The sequence below is a fragment of the Dendrobates tinctorius genome, unplaced genomic scaffold (genome assembly GCF_039654945.1).
Source record: "Dendrobates tinctorius isolate UK_male_01 unplaced genomic scaffold, ASM3965494v1 ptg000059l, whole genome shotgun sequence".
In the NCBI taxonomy this organism is placed as follows: Eukaryota; Metazoa; Chordata; class Amphibia; order Anura; family Dendrobatidae; genus Dendrobates; species Dendrobates tinctorius.
In genome coordinates this window covers 24656215-24678581 of record NW_027361727.1, presented here as the reverse complement: position 1 = coordinate 24678581, position 22367 = coordinate 24656215, and the positions used below count along the sequence as shown (strand labels likewise).

Here is a 22367-nt window from a genome sequence, read left to right as displayed (position 1 = left end):
ATCAGTATATGGTATATGGAGATAAGAGGGTCCTGTGTAAGAGCAGTATATGGTATATGGAGATAAGAGGGTCCTGTGTAAGAGCTGTATATGGTGTATGGAGATAAGAGGGTCCTGTGTAAGAGCAGTATATGGTATATGGAGATAAGAGGGTCCTGTGTAAGAGCAGTATATGGTGTATGGAGATAAGAGGGTCCTGTGTAAGAGCAGTATATGGAGATAAGAGGGTCCTGTGTAAGAGCAGTATATGGTATATGGAGATAAGAGGGTCCTGTGTGAGAGCAGTATATGGAGATAAGAGGGTCCTGTGTAAGAGCAGTATATGGTATATGGAGATAACAGGGTCCTGTGTAAGAGCAGTATATGGTATATGGAGATAAGAGGGTCCTGTGTAAGAGCAGTATATGGAGATAAGAGGGTCCTGTGTGAGAGCAGTATATGGTATATGGAGATAAGGGGGTCCTGTGTAAGAGCAGTATATGGAGATAAGAGGGTCCTGTGTGAGAGCAGTATATGGTATATGGAGATAAGAGGGTCCTGTGTAAGAGCAGTATATGGTATATGGAGATAAGAGGGTCCTATGTAAGAGCAGTATATGGTATATGGAGATAAGAGGGTCCTGTGTAAGAGCAGTATATGGAGATAAGAGGGTCCTGTGTGAGAGCAGTATATGGTATATGGAGATAAGAGGGTCCTGTGTAAGAGCAGTATATGGAGATAAGAGGGTCCTGTGTAAGAGCAGTATATGATATATGGAGGTAAGAGGGTCCTGTATAACAGCAGTATATAGTGTATGGAGATAAGAGGGTCCTGTGTAAGAGCTGTATATGGTATATGGAGATAAGAAGGTCCTGTGTAAGAGCAGTGTATGGTATATGGAGATAAGAGGGTCCTGTGTAAGAACAGTATATGATATATGGAGATAAGAGGGTCCTGTATAACAGCAGTATATAGTGTATGGAGATAAGAGGGTCCTGTGTAAGAGCAGTGTATGGTATGTGGAGATAAGAGGGTCCTGTGTAAGAACAGTATATGGTATATGGAGATAAGAGGGTCCTGTGTAAGAGCAGTATATGGTATATGGAGATAAGAGGGTCCTGTGTAAGAGCAGTATATGGTATATGGAGATAAGAGGGTCCTGTGTAAGAGCAGTATATGGTATATGGAGATAAGAAGGTCCTGTGTAAGAGCAGTATATGGTATATGGAGATAAGAGGGTCCCGTGTAAGAGCAGTGTATGGTATATGGAGATAAGAGGGTCCTGTGTAAGAGCTGTATATGGTATATGGAGATAAGAAGGTCCTGTGTAAGAACAGTATATGGTATATGGAGATAAGAGGGTCCTGTGTAAGAGCAGTGTATGGTATATGGAGATAAGAGGGTCCTGTGTAAGAACAGTATATGGAGATAAAAAGGTCCTGTGTAAGAGCAGTATATGATATATGGAGATAAGAGGGTCCTGTGTAAGAGCAGTATATGGTATATGGAGATAAGAAGGTCCTGTGTAAGAGCAGTATATGGTATATGGAGATAAGAGGGTCCTGTGTAAGAGCAGTATATGGTATAGGGAGATAAGAGGGTCCTGTGTAAGAGCAGTATATGGAGATAAGAGGGTCCTGTGTAAGAGCAATATATGGAGATAAGAGGGTCCTGTGTAAGAGCAATATATGGAGATAAGAGGGTCCCGTGTAAGAGCAGTATATGGAGATAAGAGGGTCCTGTGTAAGAGCAGTATATGGAGATAAGAGGGTCCTGTGTAAGAGCAGTATATGGAGATAAGAGGGTCCTGTGTAAGAGCAGTATATGGTATATGGAGATAAGAGGGTCCTGTGTAAGAGCAGTATATGGTATATGGAGATAAGAAGGTCCTGTGTAAGAGCAGTATATGGTATATGGAGATAAGAGGGTCCTGTATAACAGCAGTATGTAGTGTATGGAGATAAGAGGGTCCTGTGTAAGAACAGTATATGGTATATGGAGATAAGAGGGTCCTGTGTAAGAGCAGTATATGGTATATGGAGATAAGAAGGTCCTGTGTAAGAGCAGTATATGGTATATGGAGATAAGAGGGTCCTGTGTAAGAACAGTATATGGTATATGGAGGTAAGAGGGTCCTGTGTAAGAACAGTATATGATATATGGAGATAAGAGGGTCCTGTATAACAGCAGTATATAGTGTATGGAGATAAGAGGGTCCTGTGTAAGAACAGTATATGGTATATGGAGATAAGAGGGTCCTGTGTAAGAGCAGTATATGGTATATGGAGATAAGAGGGTCCTGTGTAAGAGCAGTATATGGTATATGGAGATAAGAGGGTCCTGTGTAAGAACAGTATATGGTATATGGAGATAAGAAGGTCCTGTGTAAGAGCAGTATATGGAGATAAGAGGGTCCCGTGTAAGAGCTGTATATGGAGATAAGAGGGTCCTGTGTAAGAGCAATATATGGAGATAAGAGGGTCCTGTGTAAGAGCAGTATATGGAGATAAGAGGGTCCTGTGTAAGAGCAATATATGGAGATAAGAGGGTCCTGTGTAAGAGCAGTATATGGTATATGGAGATAAGAGGGTCCCGTGTAAGAGCAGTATATGGTATATGGAGATAAGAGGGTCCTGTGTAAGAGCAGTATATGGAGATAAGAGGGTCCCGTGTAAGAGCAGTATATGGTATATGGAGATAAGAGGGTCCTGTGTAAGAGCAGTATATGGAGATAAGAGGGTCCCGTGTAAGAGCTGTATATGGAGATAATAGGGTCCTGTGTAAGAGCAGTATATGGAGATAAGAGGGTCCTGTGTAAGAGCAATATATGGAGATAAGAGGGTCCTGTGTAAGAGCAGTATATGGAGATAAGAGGGTCCTGTGTAAGAGCAGTATATGGAGATAAGAGGGTCCTGTGTAAGAGCAGTATATGGTATATGGAGATAAGAGGGTCCTGTGTAAGAGCAGTATATGGTATATGGAGATAAGAGGGTCCTGTGTAAGAGCAGTATATGGAGATAAGAGGGTCCCGTGTAAGAGCTGTATATGGAGATAAGAGGGTCCTGTGTAAGAGCAATATATGGAGATAAGAGGGTCCTGTGTAAGAGCAATATATGGAGATAAGAGGGTCCTGTGTAAGAGCAGTATATGGAGATAAGAGGGTCCTGTGTAAGAACAGTATATGGTATATGGAGGTAAGAGGGTCCTGTGTAAGAACAGTATATGATATATGGAGATAAGAGGGTCCTGTATAACAGCAGTATATAGTGTATGGAGATAAGAGGGTCCTGTGTAAGAACAGTGTATGGTATATGGAGATAAGAGGGTCCTGTGTAAGAACAGTATATGGTATATGGAGATAAGAGGGTCCTGTGTAAGAGCAGTATATGGTATATGGAGATAAGAGGGTCCTGTGTAAGAGCAGTATATGGTATATGGAGATAAGAGGGTCCTGTGTAAGAACAGTATATGGTATATGGAGATAAGAAGGTCCCGTGTAAGAGCAGTATATGGTATATGGAGATAAGAGGGTCCAATGTAAGAGCAGTATATGGAGATAAGAGGGTCCCGTGTAAGAGCTGTATATGGAGATAAGAGGGTCCTGTGTAAGAGCAATATATGGAGATAAGAGGGTCCTGTGTAAGAGCAGTATATGGAGATAATAGGGTCCTGTGTAAGAGCAGTATATGGAGATAAGAGGGTCCTGTGTAAGAGCAGTATATGGTATATGGAGATAAGAGGGTCCCGTGTAAGAGCGGTATATGGTATATGGAGATAAGAGGGTCCTGTGTAAGAACAGTATATGGTATATGGAGATAAGAGGGTCCTGTGTAAGAGCAGTATATGGAGATAAGAGGGTCCCGTGTAAGAGCTGTATATGGAGATAATAGGGTCCTGTGTAAGAGCAGTATATGGAGATAAGAGGGTCCTGTGTAAGAGCACTATATGGAGATAAGAGGGTCCTGTGTAAGAGCAATATATGGAGATAAGAGGGTCCTGTGTAAGAGCAGTATATGGTACAGTGGGGAAAAAAAGTATTTAGTCAGTCAGCAATAGTGCAAGTTCCACCACTTAAAAAGATGAGAGGCGTCTGTAATTTACATCATAGGTAGACCTCAACTATGGGAGACAAACTGAGAAAAAAAAATCCAGAAAATCACATTGTCTGTTTTTTTTTTCATTTTATTTGCATATTATGGTGGAAAATAAGTATTTGGTCAGAAACAAAATTTCATCTCAATACTTTGTGATATATCCTTTGTTGGCAATGACAGAGGTCAAACGTTTTCTGTAAGTCTTCACAAGGTTGCCACACACTGTTGTTGGTATGTTGGCCCATTCCTCCATGCAGATCTCTTCTAGAGCAGTGATGTTTTTGGCTTTTCGCTTGGCAACCCGGACTTTCAACTCCCTCCAAAGGTTTTCTATAGGGTTGAGATCTGGAGACTGGCTAGGCCACTCCAGGACCTTGAAATGCTTCTTACGAAGCCACTCCTTCGTTGCCCTGGTGGTGTGCTTTGGATCATTGTCATGTTGAAAGACCCAGCCACGTTTCATCTTCAATGCCCTTGCTGATGGAAGGAGGTTTGCACTCAAAATCTCACGATACATGGCCCCATTCATTCTTTCATGTACCCGGATCAGACGTCCTGGCCCCTTTGCAGAGAAACAGCCCCAAAGCATGATGTTTCCACCACCATGCTTTACAGTAGGTATGGTGTTTGATGGATGCAACTCAGTATTCTTTTTCCTCCAAACACGACAAGTTGTGTTTCTACCAAACAGTTCCAGTTTGGTTTCATCAGACCATAGGACATTCTCCCAAAACTCCTCTGGATCATCCAAATGCTCTCTAGCAAACTTCAGACGGGCCCCGACATGTACAGGCTTAAGCAGTGGGACACGTCTGGCACTGCAGGATCTGAGTCCATGGTGGCGTAGTGTGTTACTTATGGTAGGCCTTGTTACATTGGTCCCAGCTCTCTGCAGTTCATTCACTAGGTCCCCCCGCGTGGTCCTGGGATTTTTGCTCACCGTTCTTGTGATCATTCTGACCCCACGGGGTGGGATTTTGTGTGGAGCACCAGATCGAGGGAGATTATCAGTGGTCTTGTATGTCTTCCATTTTCTAATTATTGTTCCCACAGTTGATTTCTTCACTCCAAGCTGGTTGGCTATTGCAGATTCAGTCTTCCCAGCCTGGTGCAGGGCTGCAATTTTGTTTCTGGTGTCCTTTGACAGCTCTTTGGTCTTCACCATAGTGGAGTTTGGAGTCAGACTGTTTGAGAGTGTGCACAGGTGTCTTTTTATACTGATAACAAGTTTAAACAGGTGCCATTACTACAGGTAATGAGTGGAGGAAAGAGGAGACTCTTAAAGAAGAAGTTACAGGTCTGTGAGAGCCAGAAATCTTGATTGCTTGTTTCTGACCAAATACTTATTTTCCACCATAATATGCAAATAAAATGAAAAAAAAATAGACAATGTGATTTTCTGGATTTTTTTTTCTCAGTTTGTCTCCCATAGTTGAGGTCTACCTATGATGTAAATTACAGACGCCTCTCATCTTTTTAAGTGGTGGAACTTGCACTATTGCTGACTGACTAAATACTTTTTTTCCCCACTGTATATGGAGATAAGAGGGTCCTGTGTAAGAGCAGTATATGGTATATGGAGATAAGAGGGTCCTGTGTAAGAGCAGTATATGGTATATGGAGATAAGAGGGTCCTGTGTAAGAGCAGTATATGGTATATGGAGATAAGAGGGTCCTGTGTAAGAACAGTATATGGTATATGGAGATAAGAGGGTCCTGTGTAAGAGCAGTATATGGAGATAAGAGGGTCCCGTGTAAGAGCTGTATATGGAGATAATAGGGTCCTGTGTAAGAGCAGTATATGGAGATAAGAGGGTCCTGTGTAAGAGCAATTTATGGAGATAAGAGGGTCCTGTGTAAGAGCAATATATGGAGATAAGAGGGTCCTGTGTAAGAGCAATATATGGAGATAAGAGGGTCCTGTGTAAGAGCAGTATATGGAGATAATAGGGTCCTGTGTAAGAGCAGTATATGGAGATAAGAGGGTCCTGTGTAAGAGCAATATATGGAGATAAGAGGGTCCCGTGTAAGAGCTGTATATGGAGATAAGAGGGTCCTGTGTAAGAGCAATATATGGAGATAAGAGGGTCCTGTGTAAGAGCAGTATATGGAGATAATAGGGTCCTGTGTAAGAGCAGTATATGGAGATAAGAGGGTCCTGTGTAAGAGCAGTATAAGGTATATGGAGATAAGAGGGTCCTGTGTAAGAGCAGTATATGGTATATGGAGATAAGAGGGTCCCGTGTAAGAGCAGTATATGGTATATGGAGATAAGAGGGTCCTGTGTAAGAGCAGTATATGGTATATGGAGATAAGAGGGTCCTGTGTAAGAACAGTATATGGAGATAAGAGGGTCCTGTGTAAGAGCAGTATATGGAGATAAGAGGGTCCCGTGTAAGAGCAGTATATGGAGATAAGAGGGTCCTGTGTAAGAGCAATATATGGAGATAAGAGGGTCCTGTGTAAGAGCAATATATGGAGATAAGAGGGTCCCGTGTAAGAGCTGTATATGGAGATAATAGGGTCCTGTGTAAGAGCTGTATATGGAGATAACAGGGTCCTGTGTAAGAGCAGTATATGGAGATAAGAGGGTCCTGTGTAAGAGCAGTATATGGAGATAAGAGGGTCCTGTGTAAGAGCAATATATGGAGATAAGAGGGTCCTGTGTAAGAGCAGTATATGGAGATAATAGGGTCCTGTGTAAGAGCAGTATATGGAGATAAGAGGGTCCTGTGTAAGAGCAGTATATGGTATATGGAGATAAGAGGGTCCTGTGTAAGAGCAGTATATGGTATATGGAGATAAGAGAGTCCTGTGTAAGAGCAGTATATGGAGATAAGAGGGTCCCGTGTAAGAGCTGTATATGGAGATAAGAGGGTCCTGTGTAAGAGCAATATATGGAGATAAGAGGGTCCTGTGTAAGAGCAATATATGGAGATAAGAGGGTCCTGTGTAAGAGCAGTATATGGTATATGGAGATAAGAGGGTCCTGTGTAAGAGCAGTATATGGAGATAAGAGGGTCCTGTGTAAGAGCAGTATATGGAGATAAGAGGGTCCCGTGTAAGAGCAGTATATGGAGATAAGAGGGTCCTGTGTAAGAGCAATATATGGAGATAAGAGGGTCCTGTGTAAGAGCAATATATGGAGATAAGAGGGTCCCGTGTAAGAGCTGTATATGGAGATAATAGGGTCCTGTGTAAGAGCTGTATATGGAGATAACAGGGTCCTGTGTAAGAGCAGTATATGGAGATAAGAGGGTCCTGTGTAAGAGCAGTATATGGAGATAAGAGGGTCCTGTGTAAGAGCAATATATGGAGATAAGAGGGTCCTGTGTAAGAGCAGTATATGGAGATAATAGGGTCCTGTGTAAGAGCAGTATATGGAGATAAGAGGGTCCTGTGTAAGAGCAGTATATGGTATATGGAGATAAGAGGGTCCTGTGTAAGAGCAGTATATGGTATATGGAGATAAGAGAGTCCTGTGTAAGAGCAGTATATGGAGATAAGAGGGTCCCGTGTAAGAGCTGTATATGGAGATAAGAGGGTCCTGTGTAAGAGCAATATATGGAGATAAGAGGGTCCTGTGTAAGAGCAATATATGGAGATAAGAGGGTCCTGTGTAAGAGCAGTATATGGAGATAAGAGGGTCCTGTGTAAGAGCAGTATATGGTATATGGAGATAAGAGGGTCCTGTGTAAGAGCAGTATATGGAGATAAGAGGGTCCCGTGTAAGAGCTGTATATGGAGATAAGAGGGTCCTGTGTAAGAGCAATATATGGAGATAGGAGGGTCCTGTGTAAGAGCAGTATATGGTATATGGAGATAAGAGGGTCCTGTGTAAGAGCAGTATATGGAGATAAGAGGGTCCTGTGTAAGAGCAGTATATGGAGATAAGAGAGTCCTGTGTAAGAGCAGTATATGGTATATGGAGATAAGAGGGTCCTGTGTAAGAGCTGTATATGGAGATAAGAGGGTCCTGTGTAAGAGCAGTATATGGAGATAAGAGGGTCCTGTGTAAGAACAGTATATGGAGATAAGAGGGTCCTGTGTAAGAGCAGTATATGGAGATAAGAGGGTCCTGTGTAAGAGCTGTATATGGTATATGGAGATAAGAGGGTCCTGTGTAAGAGCAATATATGGTATATGGAGATAAGAGGGTCCTGTGTAAGAGCAGTATATGGTATATGGAGATAAGAGGGTCCTGTGTAAGAGCAGTATATGGTATATGGAGATAAGAGGGTCCTGTGTAAGAGCGGTATATGGTATATGGAGATAAGAGGGTCCTGTGTAAGAGCAATATATGGTATATGGAGATAAGAGGGTCCAGTGTAAGAGCAGTATATGGTATATGGAGATAAGAGGGTCCTGTGTAAGAGCAGTATATGGTATATGGAGATAAGAGGCTCCTGTGTAAGAGCAGTATATGGTATATGGAGATAAGAGGGTCCTGTGTAAGAGCAGTATATGGTATATGGAGATAAGAGGGTCCTGTGTAAGAGCGGTATATGGTATATGGAGATAAGAGGGTCCTGTGTAAGAGCAGTATATGGTATATAGAGATAAGAGGCTCCTGTGTAAGAGCTGTATATGGTATATGGAGATAAGAGGGTCCTGTGTAAGAGCAGTATATGGAGATAAGAGGGTCCTGTGTAAGAACAGTATATGGAGATAAGAGGGTCCTGTGTAAGAGCAGTATATGGAGATAAGAGGGTCCTGTGTAAGAGCTGTATATGGTATATGGAGATAAGAGGGTCCTGTGTAAGAGCAATATATGGTATATGGAGATAAGAGGGTCCTGTGTAAGAGCAGTATATGGTATATGGAGATAAGAGGGTCCTGTGTAAGAGCGGTATATGGTATATGGAGATAAGAGGGTCCTGTGTAAGAGCAATATATGGTATATGGAGATAAGAGGGTCCTGTGTAAGAGCAGTATATGGTATATGGAGATAAGAGGCTCCTGTGTAAGAGCAGTATATGGTATATGGAGATAAGAGGGTCCTGTGTAAGAGCAGTATATGGTATATGGAGATAAGAGGCTCCTGTGTAAGAGCAGTATATGGTATATGGAGATAAGAGGGTCCTGTGTAAGAGCAGTATATGGTATATGGAGATAAGAGGGTCCTGTGTAAGAGCAGTATATGGTATATGGAGATAAGAGGCTCCTGTGTAAGAGCAGTATATGGTATATGGAGATAAGAGGCTCCTGTGTAAGAGCAGTATATGGTATATGGAGATAAGAGGGTCCTGTGTAAGAGCAGTATATGGTATATGGAGATAAGAGGCTCCTGTGTAAGAGCTGTATATGGTATATGGAGATAAGAGGGTCCTGTGTAAGAGCAGTATATGGAGATAAGAGGGTCCTGTGTAAGAGCAGTATATGGAGATAAGAGGGTCCTGTGTAAGAGCAGTATATGGAGATAAGAGGGTCCTGTGTAAGAGCAGTATATGGTATAGGGAGATAAGAGGGTCCTGTGTAAGAGCAGTATATGGTATATGGAGATAAGATGGTCCTGTGTAAGAGCAGTATATGATATATGGAGATAAGAGGGTCCTGTGTAAGAGCAGTATATGGTATATGGAGATAAGAGGGTCCTGTGTAAGAGCGGTATATGGTATATGGAGATAAGAGGGTCCTGTGTAAGAGCGGTATATGATATATGGAGATAAGAGGGTCCTGTGTAAGAGCAGTATATGGTATATGGAGATAAGAGGGTCCTGTGTAAGAGCAGTATATGGAGATAAGAGATTCCTGTGTAAGAGCAGTTTATGGTATATGGAGATAAGAGGGTCCCGTGTAAGAGCAGTATATGGTATATGGAGATAAGAGGGTCCTGTGTAAGAGCAGTATATGGTATATGGAGATAAGAGGGTCCTGTGTAAGAGCAGTATATGGTATATGGAGATAAGAGGGTCCTGTGTAAGAACTGTATATGGTATATGGAGATAAGAGGGTCCTGTGTAAGAGCAGTATATGGTATATGGAGATAAGAGGGTCCTGTGTAAGAGCAGTATATGGTATATGGAGATAAGAGGGTCCCGTGTAAGAGCAGTATATGGTATATGGAGATAAGAGGGTCCTGTGTAAGAGCAGTATATGGAGATAAGAGGGTCCTGTGTAAGAGCAGTATATGGTATAGGGAGATAAGAGGGTCCTGTGCAAGAGCAGTATATGGTATATGGAGATAAGAGGGTCCTGTGTAAGAGCGGTATATGGTATATGGAGATAAGAGGGTCCTGTGTAAGAGCAGTATATGATATATGGAGATAAGAGGGTCCTGTGTAAGAGCAGTATATGGTATATGGAGATAAGAGGGTCCTGTGTAAGAGCAGTATATGGAGATAAGAGATTCCTGTGTAAGAGCAGTATATGATATATGGAGATAAGAGGGTCCTGTGTAAGAACAGTATATGGTATATGGAGATAAGAGGGTCCCGTGTAAGAGCAGTATATGGTATATGGAGATAAGAGGGTCCTGTGTAAGAGCAGTATATGGTATATGGAGATAAGAGGGTCCTGTGTAAGAGCAGTATATGGTATATGGAGATAAGAGGGTCCTGTGTAAGAGCAGTATATGGTATATGGAGATAAGAGGGTCCCGTGTAAGAGCAGTATATGGTATAAGGAGATAAGAGGGTCCCGTGTAAGAGCAGTATATGGTATATGGAGATAAGAGGGTCCTGTGTAAGAGCAGTATATGATATATGGAGATAAGAGGGTCCTGTGTAAGAACAGTATATGGTATATGGAGATAAGAGGGTCCCGTGTAAGAGCAGTATATGGTATATGGAGATAAGAGGGTCCTGTGTAAGAGCAGTATATGGTATATGGAGATAAGAGGGTCCTGTGTAAGAGCAGTATATGGTATATGGAGATAAGAGGGTCCTGTGTAAGAACTGTATATGGTATATGGAGATAAGAGGGTCCTGTGTAAGAGCAGTATATGGTATATGGAGATAAGAGGGTCCTGTGTAAGAGCAGTATATGGTATATGGAGATAAGAGGGTCCTGTGTAAGAGCAGTATATGGTATATGGAGATAAGAGGGTCCCGTGTAAGAGCAGTATATGGTATATGGAGATAAGAGGGTCCTGTGTAAGAGCGGTATATGGTATATGGAGATAAGAGGGTCCTGTGTAAGAGCGGTATATGGTATATGGAGATAAGAGGGTCCTGTGTAAGAGCGGTATATGGTATATGGAGATAAGAGGGTCCTGTGTAAGAGCGGTATATGGTATATGGAGATAAGAGGGTCCTGTGTAAGAGCAGTATATGGTATATGGAGATAAGAGGGTCCTGTGTAAGAGCAATATATGGTATATGGAGATAAGAGGGTCCTGTGTAAGAGCAGTATATGGTATATGGAGATAAGAGGGTCCTGTGTAAGAGCAGTATATGGTATATGGAGATGAGGGTCCTGTGTAAGAGCAGTATATGATATATGGAGATAAGAGGGTCCTGTGTAAGAGCAGTATATGGTATATGGAGATAAGAGGGTCCTGTGTAAGAGCAGTATATGGTATATGGAGATAAGAGGGTCCTGTGTAAGAGCAATATATGGTATATGGAGATAAGAGGGTCCTGTGTAAGAGCAGTATATGGTATATGGAGATAAGAGGGTCCTGTGTAAGAGCAATATATGGTATATGGAGATAAGAGGGTCCTGTGTAAGAGCAGTATATGGTATATGGAGATAAGAGGGTCCTGTGTAAGAGCAATATATGGTATATGGAGATAAGAGGGTCCTGTGTAAGAGCAGTATATGGTATATGGAGATAAGAGGCTCCTGTGTAAGAGCAATATATGGTATATGGAGATAAGAGGGTCCTGTGTAAGAGCAGTATATGGTATATGGAGATAAGAGGCTCCTGTGTAAGAGCAGTATATGGTATATGGAGATAAGAGGGTCCTGTGTAAGAGCAGTATATGGTACATGGAGATAAGAGGGTCCTGTGTAAGAGCAGTATATGGAGATAAGAGGGTCCTGTGTAAGAGCAGTATATGGTATATGGAGATAAGAGGGTCCTGTGTAAGAGCAGTATATGGTATATGGAGATAAGAGGGTCCCGTGTAAGAGCAGTATATGGTATAGGGAGATAAGAGGGTCCTGTGTAAGAGCAGTATATGGAGATAAGAGGGTCCTGTGTAAGAGCAGTATATGGTATAGGGAGATAAGAGGGTCCTGTGTAAGAGCAGTATATGGTATATGGAGATAAGAGGGTCCTGTGTAAGAGCAGTATATGATATATGGAGATAAGAGGGTCCTGTGTAAGAGCAGTATATGGTATATGGAGATAAGAGGGTCCTGTGTAAGAGCAGTATATGGAGATAAGAGATTCCTGTGTAAGAGCAGTATATGGTATATGGAGATAAGAGGGTCCCGTGTAAGAGCAGTATATGGTATATGGAGATAAGAGGGTCCTGTGTAAGAGCAGTATATGGTATATGGAGATAAGAGGGTCCTGTGTAAGAGCAGTATATGGTATATGGAGATAAGAGGGTCCTGTGTAAGAACTGTATATGGTATATGGAGATAAGAGGGTCCTGTGTAAGAGCAGTATATGGTATATGGAGATAAGAGGGTCCCGTGTAAGAGCAGTATATGGTATAAGGAGATAAGAGGGTCCCGTGTAAGAGCAGTATATGGTATATGGAGATAAGAGGGTCCTGTGTAAGAGCAGTATATGGTATATGGAGATAAGAGGGTCCTGTGTAAGAGCGGTATATGGTATATGGAGATAAGAGGGTCCTGTGTAAGAGCAATATATGGTATATGGAGATAAGAGGGTCCTGTGTAAGAGCAGTATATGGTATATGGAGATAAGAGGGTCCTGTGTAAGAGCAATATATGGTATATGGAGATAAGAGGGTCCTGTGTAAGAGCAGTATATGGTATATGGAGATAAGAGGGTCCTGTGTAAGAGCAGTATATGGTATATGGAGATAAGAGGGTCCTGTGTAAGAGCAGTATATGGTATATGGAGATAAGAGGCTCCTGTGTAAGAGCTGTATATGGTATATGGAGATAAGAGGGTCCTGTGTAAGAGCAGTATATGGAGATAAGAGGGTCCTGTGTAAGAGCAGTATATGGAGATAAGAGGGTCCTGTGTAAGAGCAGTATATGGAGATAAGAGGGTCCTGTGTAAGAGCAGTATATGGTATATGGAGATAAGAGGGTCCTGTGTAAGAGCAGTATATGGTATATGGAGATAAGAGGGTCCTGTGTAAGAGCAGTATATGGAGATAAGAGATTCCTGTGTAAGAGCAGTATATGGTATATGGAGATAAGAGGGTCCCGTGTAAGAGCAGTATATGGAGATAAGAGGGTCCTGTGTAAGAGCAGTATATGGAGATAAGAGGGTCCCGTGTAAGAGCGGTATATGGTATATGGAGATAAGAGGGTCCTGTGTAAGAGCAGTATATGATATATGAGATAAGAGGGTCCTGTGTAAGAGCAGTATATGGAGATAAGAGATTCCTGTGTAAGAGCAGTATATGGTATATGGAGATAAGAGGGTCCTGTGTAAGAGCAGTATATGGAGATAAGAGGGTCCTGTGTAAGAGCAGTATATGGAGATAAGAGGGTCCAGTGTAAGAGCGGTATATGGTATATGGAGATAAGAGGGTCCTGTGTAAGAGCAGTATATGATATATGGAGATAAGAGGGTCCTGTGTAAGAGCAGTATATGGTATATGGAGATAAGAGGGTCCTGTGTAAGAGCAGTATATGGAGATAAGAGATTCCTGTGTAAGAGCAGTATATGGTATATGGAGATAAGAGGGTCCCGTGTAAGAGCAGTATATGGTATATGGAGATAAGAGGGTCCTGTGTAAGAGCAGTATATGGTATATGGAGATAAGAGGGTCCTGTGTAAGAGCAGTATATGGTATATGGAGATAAGAGGGTCCTGTGTAAGAACTGTATATGGTATATGGAGATAAGAGGGTCCTGTGTAAGAGCAGTATATGGTATATGGAGATAAGAGGGTCCTGTGTAAGAGCAGTATATGGTATATGGAGATAAGAGGGTCCCGTGTAAGAGCAGTATATGGTATAGGGAGATAAGAGGGTCCTGTGTAAGAGCAGTATATGGAGATAAGAGGGTCCTGTGTAAGAGCAGTATATGGTATAGGGAGATAAGAGGGTCCTGTGTAAGAGCAGTATATGGTATATGGAGATAAGAGGGTCCTGTGTAAGAGCAGTATATGGTATAGGGAGATAAGAGGGTCCTGTGTAAGAGCAGTATATGGTATTTGGAGATAAGAGGGTCCTGTGTAAGAGCAGTATATGATATATGGAGATAAGAGGGTCCTGTGTAAGAGCAGTATATGGTATAGGGAGATAAGAGGGTCCTGTGTAAGAGCAGTATATGGTATTTGGAGATAAGAGGGTCCTGTGTAAGAGCAGTATATGATATATGGAGATAAGAGGGTCCTGTGTAAGAGCAGTATATGGTATATGGAGATAAGAGGGTCCTGTGTAAGAGCTGTATATGGTATATGGAGATAAGAGGGTCCTGTGTAAGAGCAGTATATGGAGATAAGAGGGTCCTGTGTAAGAGCAGTATATGGAGATAAGAGGGTCCTGTGTAAGAGCAGTATATGGTATTTGGAGATAAGAGGGTCCTGTGTAAGAGCAGTATATGGAGATAAGAGGGTCCTGTGTAAGAGCAGTATATGGAGATAAGAGGGTCCTGTGTAAGAGCAGTATATGGTATATGGAGATAAGAGGGTCCTGTGTAAGAGCAGTATATGGTATATGGAGATAAGAGGCTCCTGTGTAAGAGCTGTATATGGTATATGGAGATAAGAGGGTCCTGTGTAAGAGCAGTATATGGAGATAAGAGGGTCCTGTGTAAGAGCAGTATATGGAGATAAGAGGGTCCTGTGTAAGAGCAGTATATGGTATATGGAGATAAGAGGGTCCTGTGTAAGAGCAGTATATGGTATATGGAGATAAGAGGGTCCTGTGTAAGAGCAGTATATGGTATATGGAGATAAGAGGGTCCTGTGTAAGAGCAGTATATGGAGATAAGAGGGTCCTGTGTAAGAGCAGTATATGGAGATAAGAGGGTCCCGTGTAAGAGCGGTATATGGTATATGGAGATAAGAGGGTCCTGTGTAAGAGCAGTATATGATATATGGAGATAAGAGGGTCCTGTGTAAGAGCAGTATATGGAGATAAGAGGGTCCTGTGTAAGAGCAGTATATGGAGATAAGAGGGTCCTGTGTAAGAGCAGTATATGGTATATGGAGATAAGAGGGTCCTGTGTAAGAGCAGTATATGGTATATGGAGATAAGAGGGTCCTGTGTAAGAGCAGTATATGGTATATGGAGATAAGAGGGTCCTGTGTAAGAGCAGTATATGGAGATAAGAGATTCCTGTGTAAGAGCAGTATATGGTATATGGAGATAAGAGGGTCCCGTGTAAGAGCAGTATATGGTATATGGAGATAAGAGGGTCCTGTGTAAGAGCAGTATATGGTATATGGAGATAAGAGGGTCCTGTGTAAGAACTGTATATGGTATATGGAGATAAGAGGGTCCTGTGTAAGAGCAGTATATGGTATATGGAGATAAGAGGGTCCTGTGTAAGAGCAATATATGGTATATGGAGGTAAGAGGGTCCTGTGTAAGAGCAGTATATGGTATATGGAGGTAAGAGGGTCCTGTGTAAGAGCAGTATATGGAGATAAGACCGTCCTGTGTAAGAGCAGTATATGGTATACGGAGATAAGAGGGTCCTGTGTAAGAGCAGTATATGGTATATGGAGGTAAGAGGGTCCTGTGTAAGAGCAGCATAGGGTATATGGAGATAAGAGGGTCCTGTGTAAGAGCAGTATATGGAGATAAGACCGTCCTGTGTAAGAGCAGTATATGGTATACGGAGATAAGAGGGTCCTGTGTAAGAGCAGTATATGGTATATGGAGGTAAGAGGGTCCTGTGTAAGAGCAGCATAGGGTATATGGAGATAAGAGGGTCCTGTGTAAGAGCAGCATAGGGTATATGGAGATAAGAGGGTCCTGTGCAAGAGCAGTGTATGGTATATGGAGATAAGAGGGTCCTGTGTAAGAGCAGTATATGGTATATGGAGGTAAGAGGGTCCTGTGTAAGAGCAGTATATGGAGATAAGAGGGTCCTGTGTAAGAGCAGTATATGGAGATAAGAGGGTCCTGTGTAAGAGCAGTATATGGAGATAAGAGGGTCCTGTGTAAGAGCAGTATATGGAGATAAGAGGGTCCTGTGTAAGAGCAGTATATGGTATATGGAGATAAGAGATTCCTGTGTAAGAGCAGTATATGGTATATGGAGATAAGAGGGTCCTGTGTAAGAGCAGTATATGGAGATAAGAGGGTCCTGTGTAAGAGCAGTATATGGAGATAAGAGGGTCCCGTGTAAGAGCGGTATATGGTATATGGAGATAAGAGGGTCCTGTGTAAGAGCAGTATATGATATATGGAGATAAGAGGGTCCTGTGTAAGAGCAGTATATGGTATATGGAGATAAGAGGGTCCTGTGTAAGAGCAGTATATGGAGATAAGAGATTCCTGTGTAAGAGCAGTATATGGTATATGGAGATAAGAGGGTCCCGTGTAAGAGCAGTATATGGTATATGGAGATAAGAGGGTCCTGTGTAAGAGCAGTATATGGTATATGGAGATAAGAGGGTCCTGTGTAAGAGCAGTATATGGTATATGGAGATAAGAGGGTCCTGTGTAAGAACTGTATATGGTATATGGAGATAAGAGGGTCCTGTGTAAGAGCAGTATATGGTATATGGAGATAAGAGGGTCCTGTGTAAGAGCAATATATGGTATATGGAGGTAAGAGGGTCCTGTGTAAGAGCAGTATATGGTATATGGAGGTAAGAGGGTCCTGTGTAAGAGCAGTATATGGAGATAAGACCGTCCTGTGTAAGAGCAGTATATGGTATACGGAGATAAGAGGGTCCTGTGTAAGAGCAGTATATGGTATATGGAGGTAAGAGGGTCCTGTGTAAGAGCAGCATAGGGTATATGGAGATAAGAGGGTCCTGTGTAAGAGCAGTATATGGAGATAAGACCGTCCTGTGTAAGAGCAGTATATGGTATACGGAGATAAGAGGGTCCTGTGTAAGAGCAGTATATGGTATATGGAGGTAAGAGGGTCCTGTGTAAGAGCAGCATAGGGTATATGGAGATAAGAGGGTCCTGTGTAAGAGCAGCATAGGGTATATGGAGATAAGAGGGTCCTGTGCAAGAGCAGTGTATGGTATATGGAGATAAGAGGGTCCTGTGTAAGAGCAGTATATGGTATATGGAGGTAAGAGGGTCCTGTGTAAGAGCAGTATATGGTATATGGAGATAAGAGGGTCCTGTGTAAGAGCAGTATATGGTATATGGAGGTAAGAGGGTCCTGTGTAAGAGCAGTATATGGTATATGGAGATAAGAGGGTCCTGTGTAAGAGCTGTATATGGTATATGGAGATAAGAGGGTCCTGTGTAAGAGCAGTATATGGTATATGGAGATAAGAGGCTCCTGTGTAAGAGCAGTATATGGTATATGGAGGTAAGAGGGTCCTGTGTAAGAGCAGTATATGGTATATGGAGATAAGAGGGTCCTGTGTAAGAGCTGTATATGGTATATGGAGATAAGAGGGTCCTGTGTAAGAGCAGTATATGGTATATGGAGGTAAGAGGGTCCTGTGTAAGAGCAGTATATGGTATATGGAGGTAAGAGGGTCCTGTGTAAGAGCAGTATATGCTATATGGAGATAAGAGGGTCCTGTGTAAGAGCAGTGTATGGAATATGGAGATAAGAGGGTCCTGTGTAAGAGCAGTATATGGTATATAGAGATAAGAGGGTCCTGTGTAAGAGCAGTATATGGTATATAGAGATAAGAGGGTCCTGTGTAAGAGCAGTGTATGGTATATGGAGATAAGAGGGTCCTGTGTAAGAGCAGTATATGGTATATAGAGATAAGAGGGTCCTGTGTAAGAGCAGTATATGGTATATGGAGATAAGAGGGTCCTGTGTAAGAGGAGTATATGGTATATGGAGATAAGAGGGTCCTGTGTAAGAGCAGTGTATGGAATATGGAGATAAGAGGGTCCTGTGTAAGAGCAGTATATGGTATGTGGCGCTTTTCTTTTATGTGGGGAGCTGCAGATCTACATGTCTCTGGTGAATGATTCCCAACTTGTGGACGTTGCAAAATTGCAACCCCAGCATGTGTCTGTCAGACCATGATGTGGGTTATTGAGGGTCACTGTTTATAGATGACTTCAGTAGAAGAGGAAAATCATTTTGCAACTCATTCGATCTTCACAGCACCAGCATTAACTGAAACCTGGGGGTAGTAGTTTTGCAATGGCTGGAGACCCCTACAGTGCATGAGGATGAGCTGCGGACGGTCAGGTCAATGAGGTTATATAGTAGTTTCCAACCTTTTTTCTCTTATGCCTTTTAAATGGGGGTTGTAGCTTTGCAACAGCTGTAACGGAGGGCCGCCGGTCTGAGATGACGGTAGTACATGAGGATGGGCAGATCGTAGCTACGTGCCCCATCATTGCTACAGTGCTGTGCATTAACTTATTCTTGATACAATGTATATCAACAGTGTAGGCAGTAACTATATATGTAATGAACGTATATTTAGTGTATCAAAAAGTATCGGAAAAATGAAATATCCATGTGAAATCGTATCTAAATAACATATGCAGTTAGAAGGAGGTCAATGTAGCGACGGGAGCCACGTAAACCTTACAGAGGAATACTGGGTGAGACCATCGTCCCATGATATATATTTACAAATACGGTATATACAGTGTTATATCCGCAGACACCAGGCATGTGGCACCACATGGAACTAGCCTGTTCTTGGCATCATAGTCCCCGTGGATGCAGAATTGGGGGGCTTATTGGGGTTTTCTGCAGTCATTTACAGCTTGATCTGGGCACCATTGTATTACAGAGAACCATTGGTCATCTAATCCAGAAGATGAATCTTGATTTCTTTTTTTGACTCTTAATTTGGGACAAAAACCACAAATTCAACTTTCCTCTTTGGCATCAGGACACTTTCAGGAATAGTACATCCTACAAATTCACACCATATACACCAAGCTGTGACACCAAGGAGTTACACATGTACAGTCTATCATAGACAAGTTATTTTTTGCCTATAGTGGTAGAGAGCACTCAAAAACTAGGATATGACAAAGCAAAATGGAGAGAGAAGAAAGCCATGTTGGCCACCGAAGTTGGAGAAGGGCCATGATCCATGAATGAAGGTCCCATAGTGTATAATGGATGTGGCAGATGATGGCACTGACAGACGAACACATGTCATCACCTGGAAGTCATCGTCCTCCAAGTCTACGATCTACTCATGTTCAATAAACCCACCATTGGTCAGTTCTCATGATCCAATGGACATTACATTGTACCATGGTGTACTGGCCCACTGCCCACCAGCAGACAGAATAAGGTCCTCATGCCGAGTATATTAGGAATTCCTAAAAAAAAAAATGGATATTCAAGGAATCTACAGCCCAAGGGTCCCCAGAAATTGACTCTTGCGGAACATAAATGAGATGTCCAAGGATGGAAGATCAAAAACTAAGGAGCTGTTAGATCCTACAGCGCTGATCTTCGTCCATAGTTGTTCCTGACCTGGTAAATGGTAACGACACCAAATATCAACTGGACAGTCAACGATTACCACTGAAATTCGATGCTAGGTGAATCTTCCAAAAAGGTAGAAGACTGGAGATATATTTTTATGGAATATTCAACCCAATGGCCTCCTTTTGGACAGCCATTTATAAGTCATGAAGAGAGACTCAAGACAAAGATGGATCCCACATGGTCTAGATCATGGATGAATCCCTGAAACATCATCTACAATGTGGTCTACAGAAGCTTCAACATAGGCACAAAGTCACAACGTGGACGGACGGTCATGGATTATGTTGGTTATACCCCAGATCGAGCTCATAAATTCCTGTGATAAGCAACGAAGAACTTCTAAGTTATCACATTGCGCATGATGGAGATGTGAGACAATGCCGTTTCATACACAGACTTAGTCATTCATGCTCCTAATATATTTTTCTCCTTTGCTGCAGAGAATCTTTTATTTTCATGGACCTTCCTGAATAATTTGCACATTCAGAAATGATGGAGACGGCCATTGTTATAAGGCAGCGCTGTCATCAATGCACATTCACCAAGGTCTCAGTAAGACAGAGCGTCCATTGTATAGAGAGACACATGAGACCTTTCAGACACTGAGCTCATTCCCTGCGAGCTCACCCTTGGCTTCTTCAGATTGTCATTGTGGGGGGCTCCCCTGATTCGTTACACCCAGGGGACCGTATTAACCCATGAGACATCATGTGTGCTGACATTTTATGGATCCTTATTCTGCTTTGCTTTAGTACAAATTCTTAATGTGAAGATATTTTGCTTTAAAAAATATGAAGTGATCAAGAGAAAAACTGTTCTGCACTGAGATTGTAAGATTTAAGAAAAATGCGAAAATAAGGAATGTTTCTCTCATATTTGGGCATCTATACACCAGTGTTTACCTCTGACCTGTGATGCCGGTATAGAAGGTGACAGCAAACGTTAGTATTCTCATCACGCATCTATTTACTACTGAGATATACATAGGGTATGTCCTATGCTTAGAGAGAGTATATGAAGTGGATGGATGGATGGATGGATGGATTGATTAGTGGATGGCTGGATGGGTGGATGAATGGCTGGATGGATGGATGGGTGGATGGGTAGATTGATGGATGAATTGGTGGATACAAGGCTGAATGGATGTGTGGATGGCTGGATGGATTGGTGGATGGCTGGATGGATTGGTGGATAGCTGGATGGATGGGTGGATGGATAGATTGATGGATGCATGGTTGGATGGATGGATGGATGAATGGATGAAATGATGGATACATGGATGGATGGATGTGTGGATGGGTGGATGAATGGGTAGATGGACAGCTGCATGGGTGGATGGATGGGTGGGTTTGGATGGATGGATGGGTAGATGGGTGGATGTGTGGATGGGTAGATTGATGGATGCATGAGTGGATGGGTGGATGGATGGATGGGTAGAATGATGGGTGGATGGATGAATGGATGGGTAGATGGACAGCTGCAAGGGTGGATGGATGGGTGGGTTTGGATGGATGGGTGGATGGATGGTTGGGTAGATGGATGCATGGATGGGTGGATGTGTGGATGGGTAGATTGATTGATGCATGAGTGGATGGGTGGGTGGGTTTGGGTGGATGGATGGGTGGCTGGAGGAGTGAATGGATGGATGGGTGGATTTGTGGATGGATGGGTGCATGGATGGATCGGTGGATGCATGGATGGGTGGATGGATGGACGAAGGGTGGGTTTGTTGATGGATAGATGGGTAGATAGATGATGGATGGCTGGAGGGTGGGTTAAATAGATAGACACTGTAGATAGATAGATAGATGGATAGATGAATGGATGGAGGGTGGGTTGATAGAGGAATGGATGGATAGTGGATAGATGGATAGAAAGATCTTTTCTATAGATCTCTCTATGTAGACATGTCCCATTTCCTTCTTTTACACATATATTTGGTGACTACAGATGAAGCATTGGATGAGGCCTTTGTGGTGGTCGTGCAAAGTGAGATGTCAATAATTACCTGGATGCCTCTAAAACTTTCTCCTGATCCTAAATCTCCCTGTCCCCCTCCCATGGCTTGTTCCCATTTAGGCAGGATACAGCTGAGGCCCCAGGGGAGTTCTGCTCCTGAATGCACAACTGCGGCTGCTGTTAAGATGCAAATCTCCCATCAAAGCTGCACATGCTCCAATACATGAGTAATTAATGCCCGGGCTCTGGAGTTTACACATTGTGCTGAGCTACTGCAAAAATCCCCCACAGAACGTCTCGTGCTGCTCTAGGTTCTGCCTTTTGGCCAAAACAGCCCATGTGTAAAACATCTATTCTGCTTCATCAATCTCCTCTGTGCTTTGAGATCCAGGCAACATTTATGTTAATGTGTGGACATGACCCCAACAGGGTTTCTTCAGAGAGCAGCTTCTGGTCACTGCAGTAATTACTCCATAAAGACACAGCCTGAAATCACTCAATAGACTCCAACAACAATAATTTCATGATTTCCACCAAGTGGAACCAATTTATCCAAGCGGGTCTTTCCCCCTGGAACCTTTTTTTTTCTAATTCCTAATCTGGAAGTAAATTAAACTCCCAAACTGGGGATTAGTGGTTGCATTGGCGCAGAAGAGAGCTCCACCA

General features: G+C 42.5%; 2 protein-coding genes across 6 annotated transcripts in view; both read right to left on the bottom strand.

Moving 5' to 3' along the window:
- Positions 1 to 22367, bottom strand: part of LRRC4C (leucine rich repeat containing 4C) — a 1128588-nt gene that overhangs the window by 218478 nt on the left and 887743 nt on the right. The window lies entirely within an intron of this gene.
- Positions 444 to 21804, bottom strand: LOC141092247 (uncharacterized). The gene is made up of 3 exons (XM_073578245.1): positions 21751 to 21804; positions 2350 to 3920; positions 444 to 2103 (listed from the first exon to the last, which is right to left on the bottom strand). Exons 1-3 carry the CDS (start codon positions 21802 to 21804, stop codon positions 579 to 581), a joined length of 3150 nt encoding a protein of 1049 aa, XP_073434346.1. The 3' UTR covers positions 444 to 578.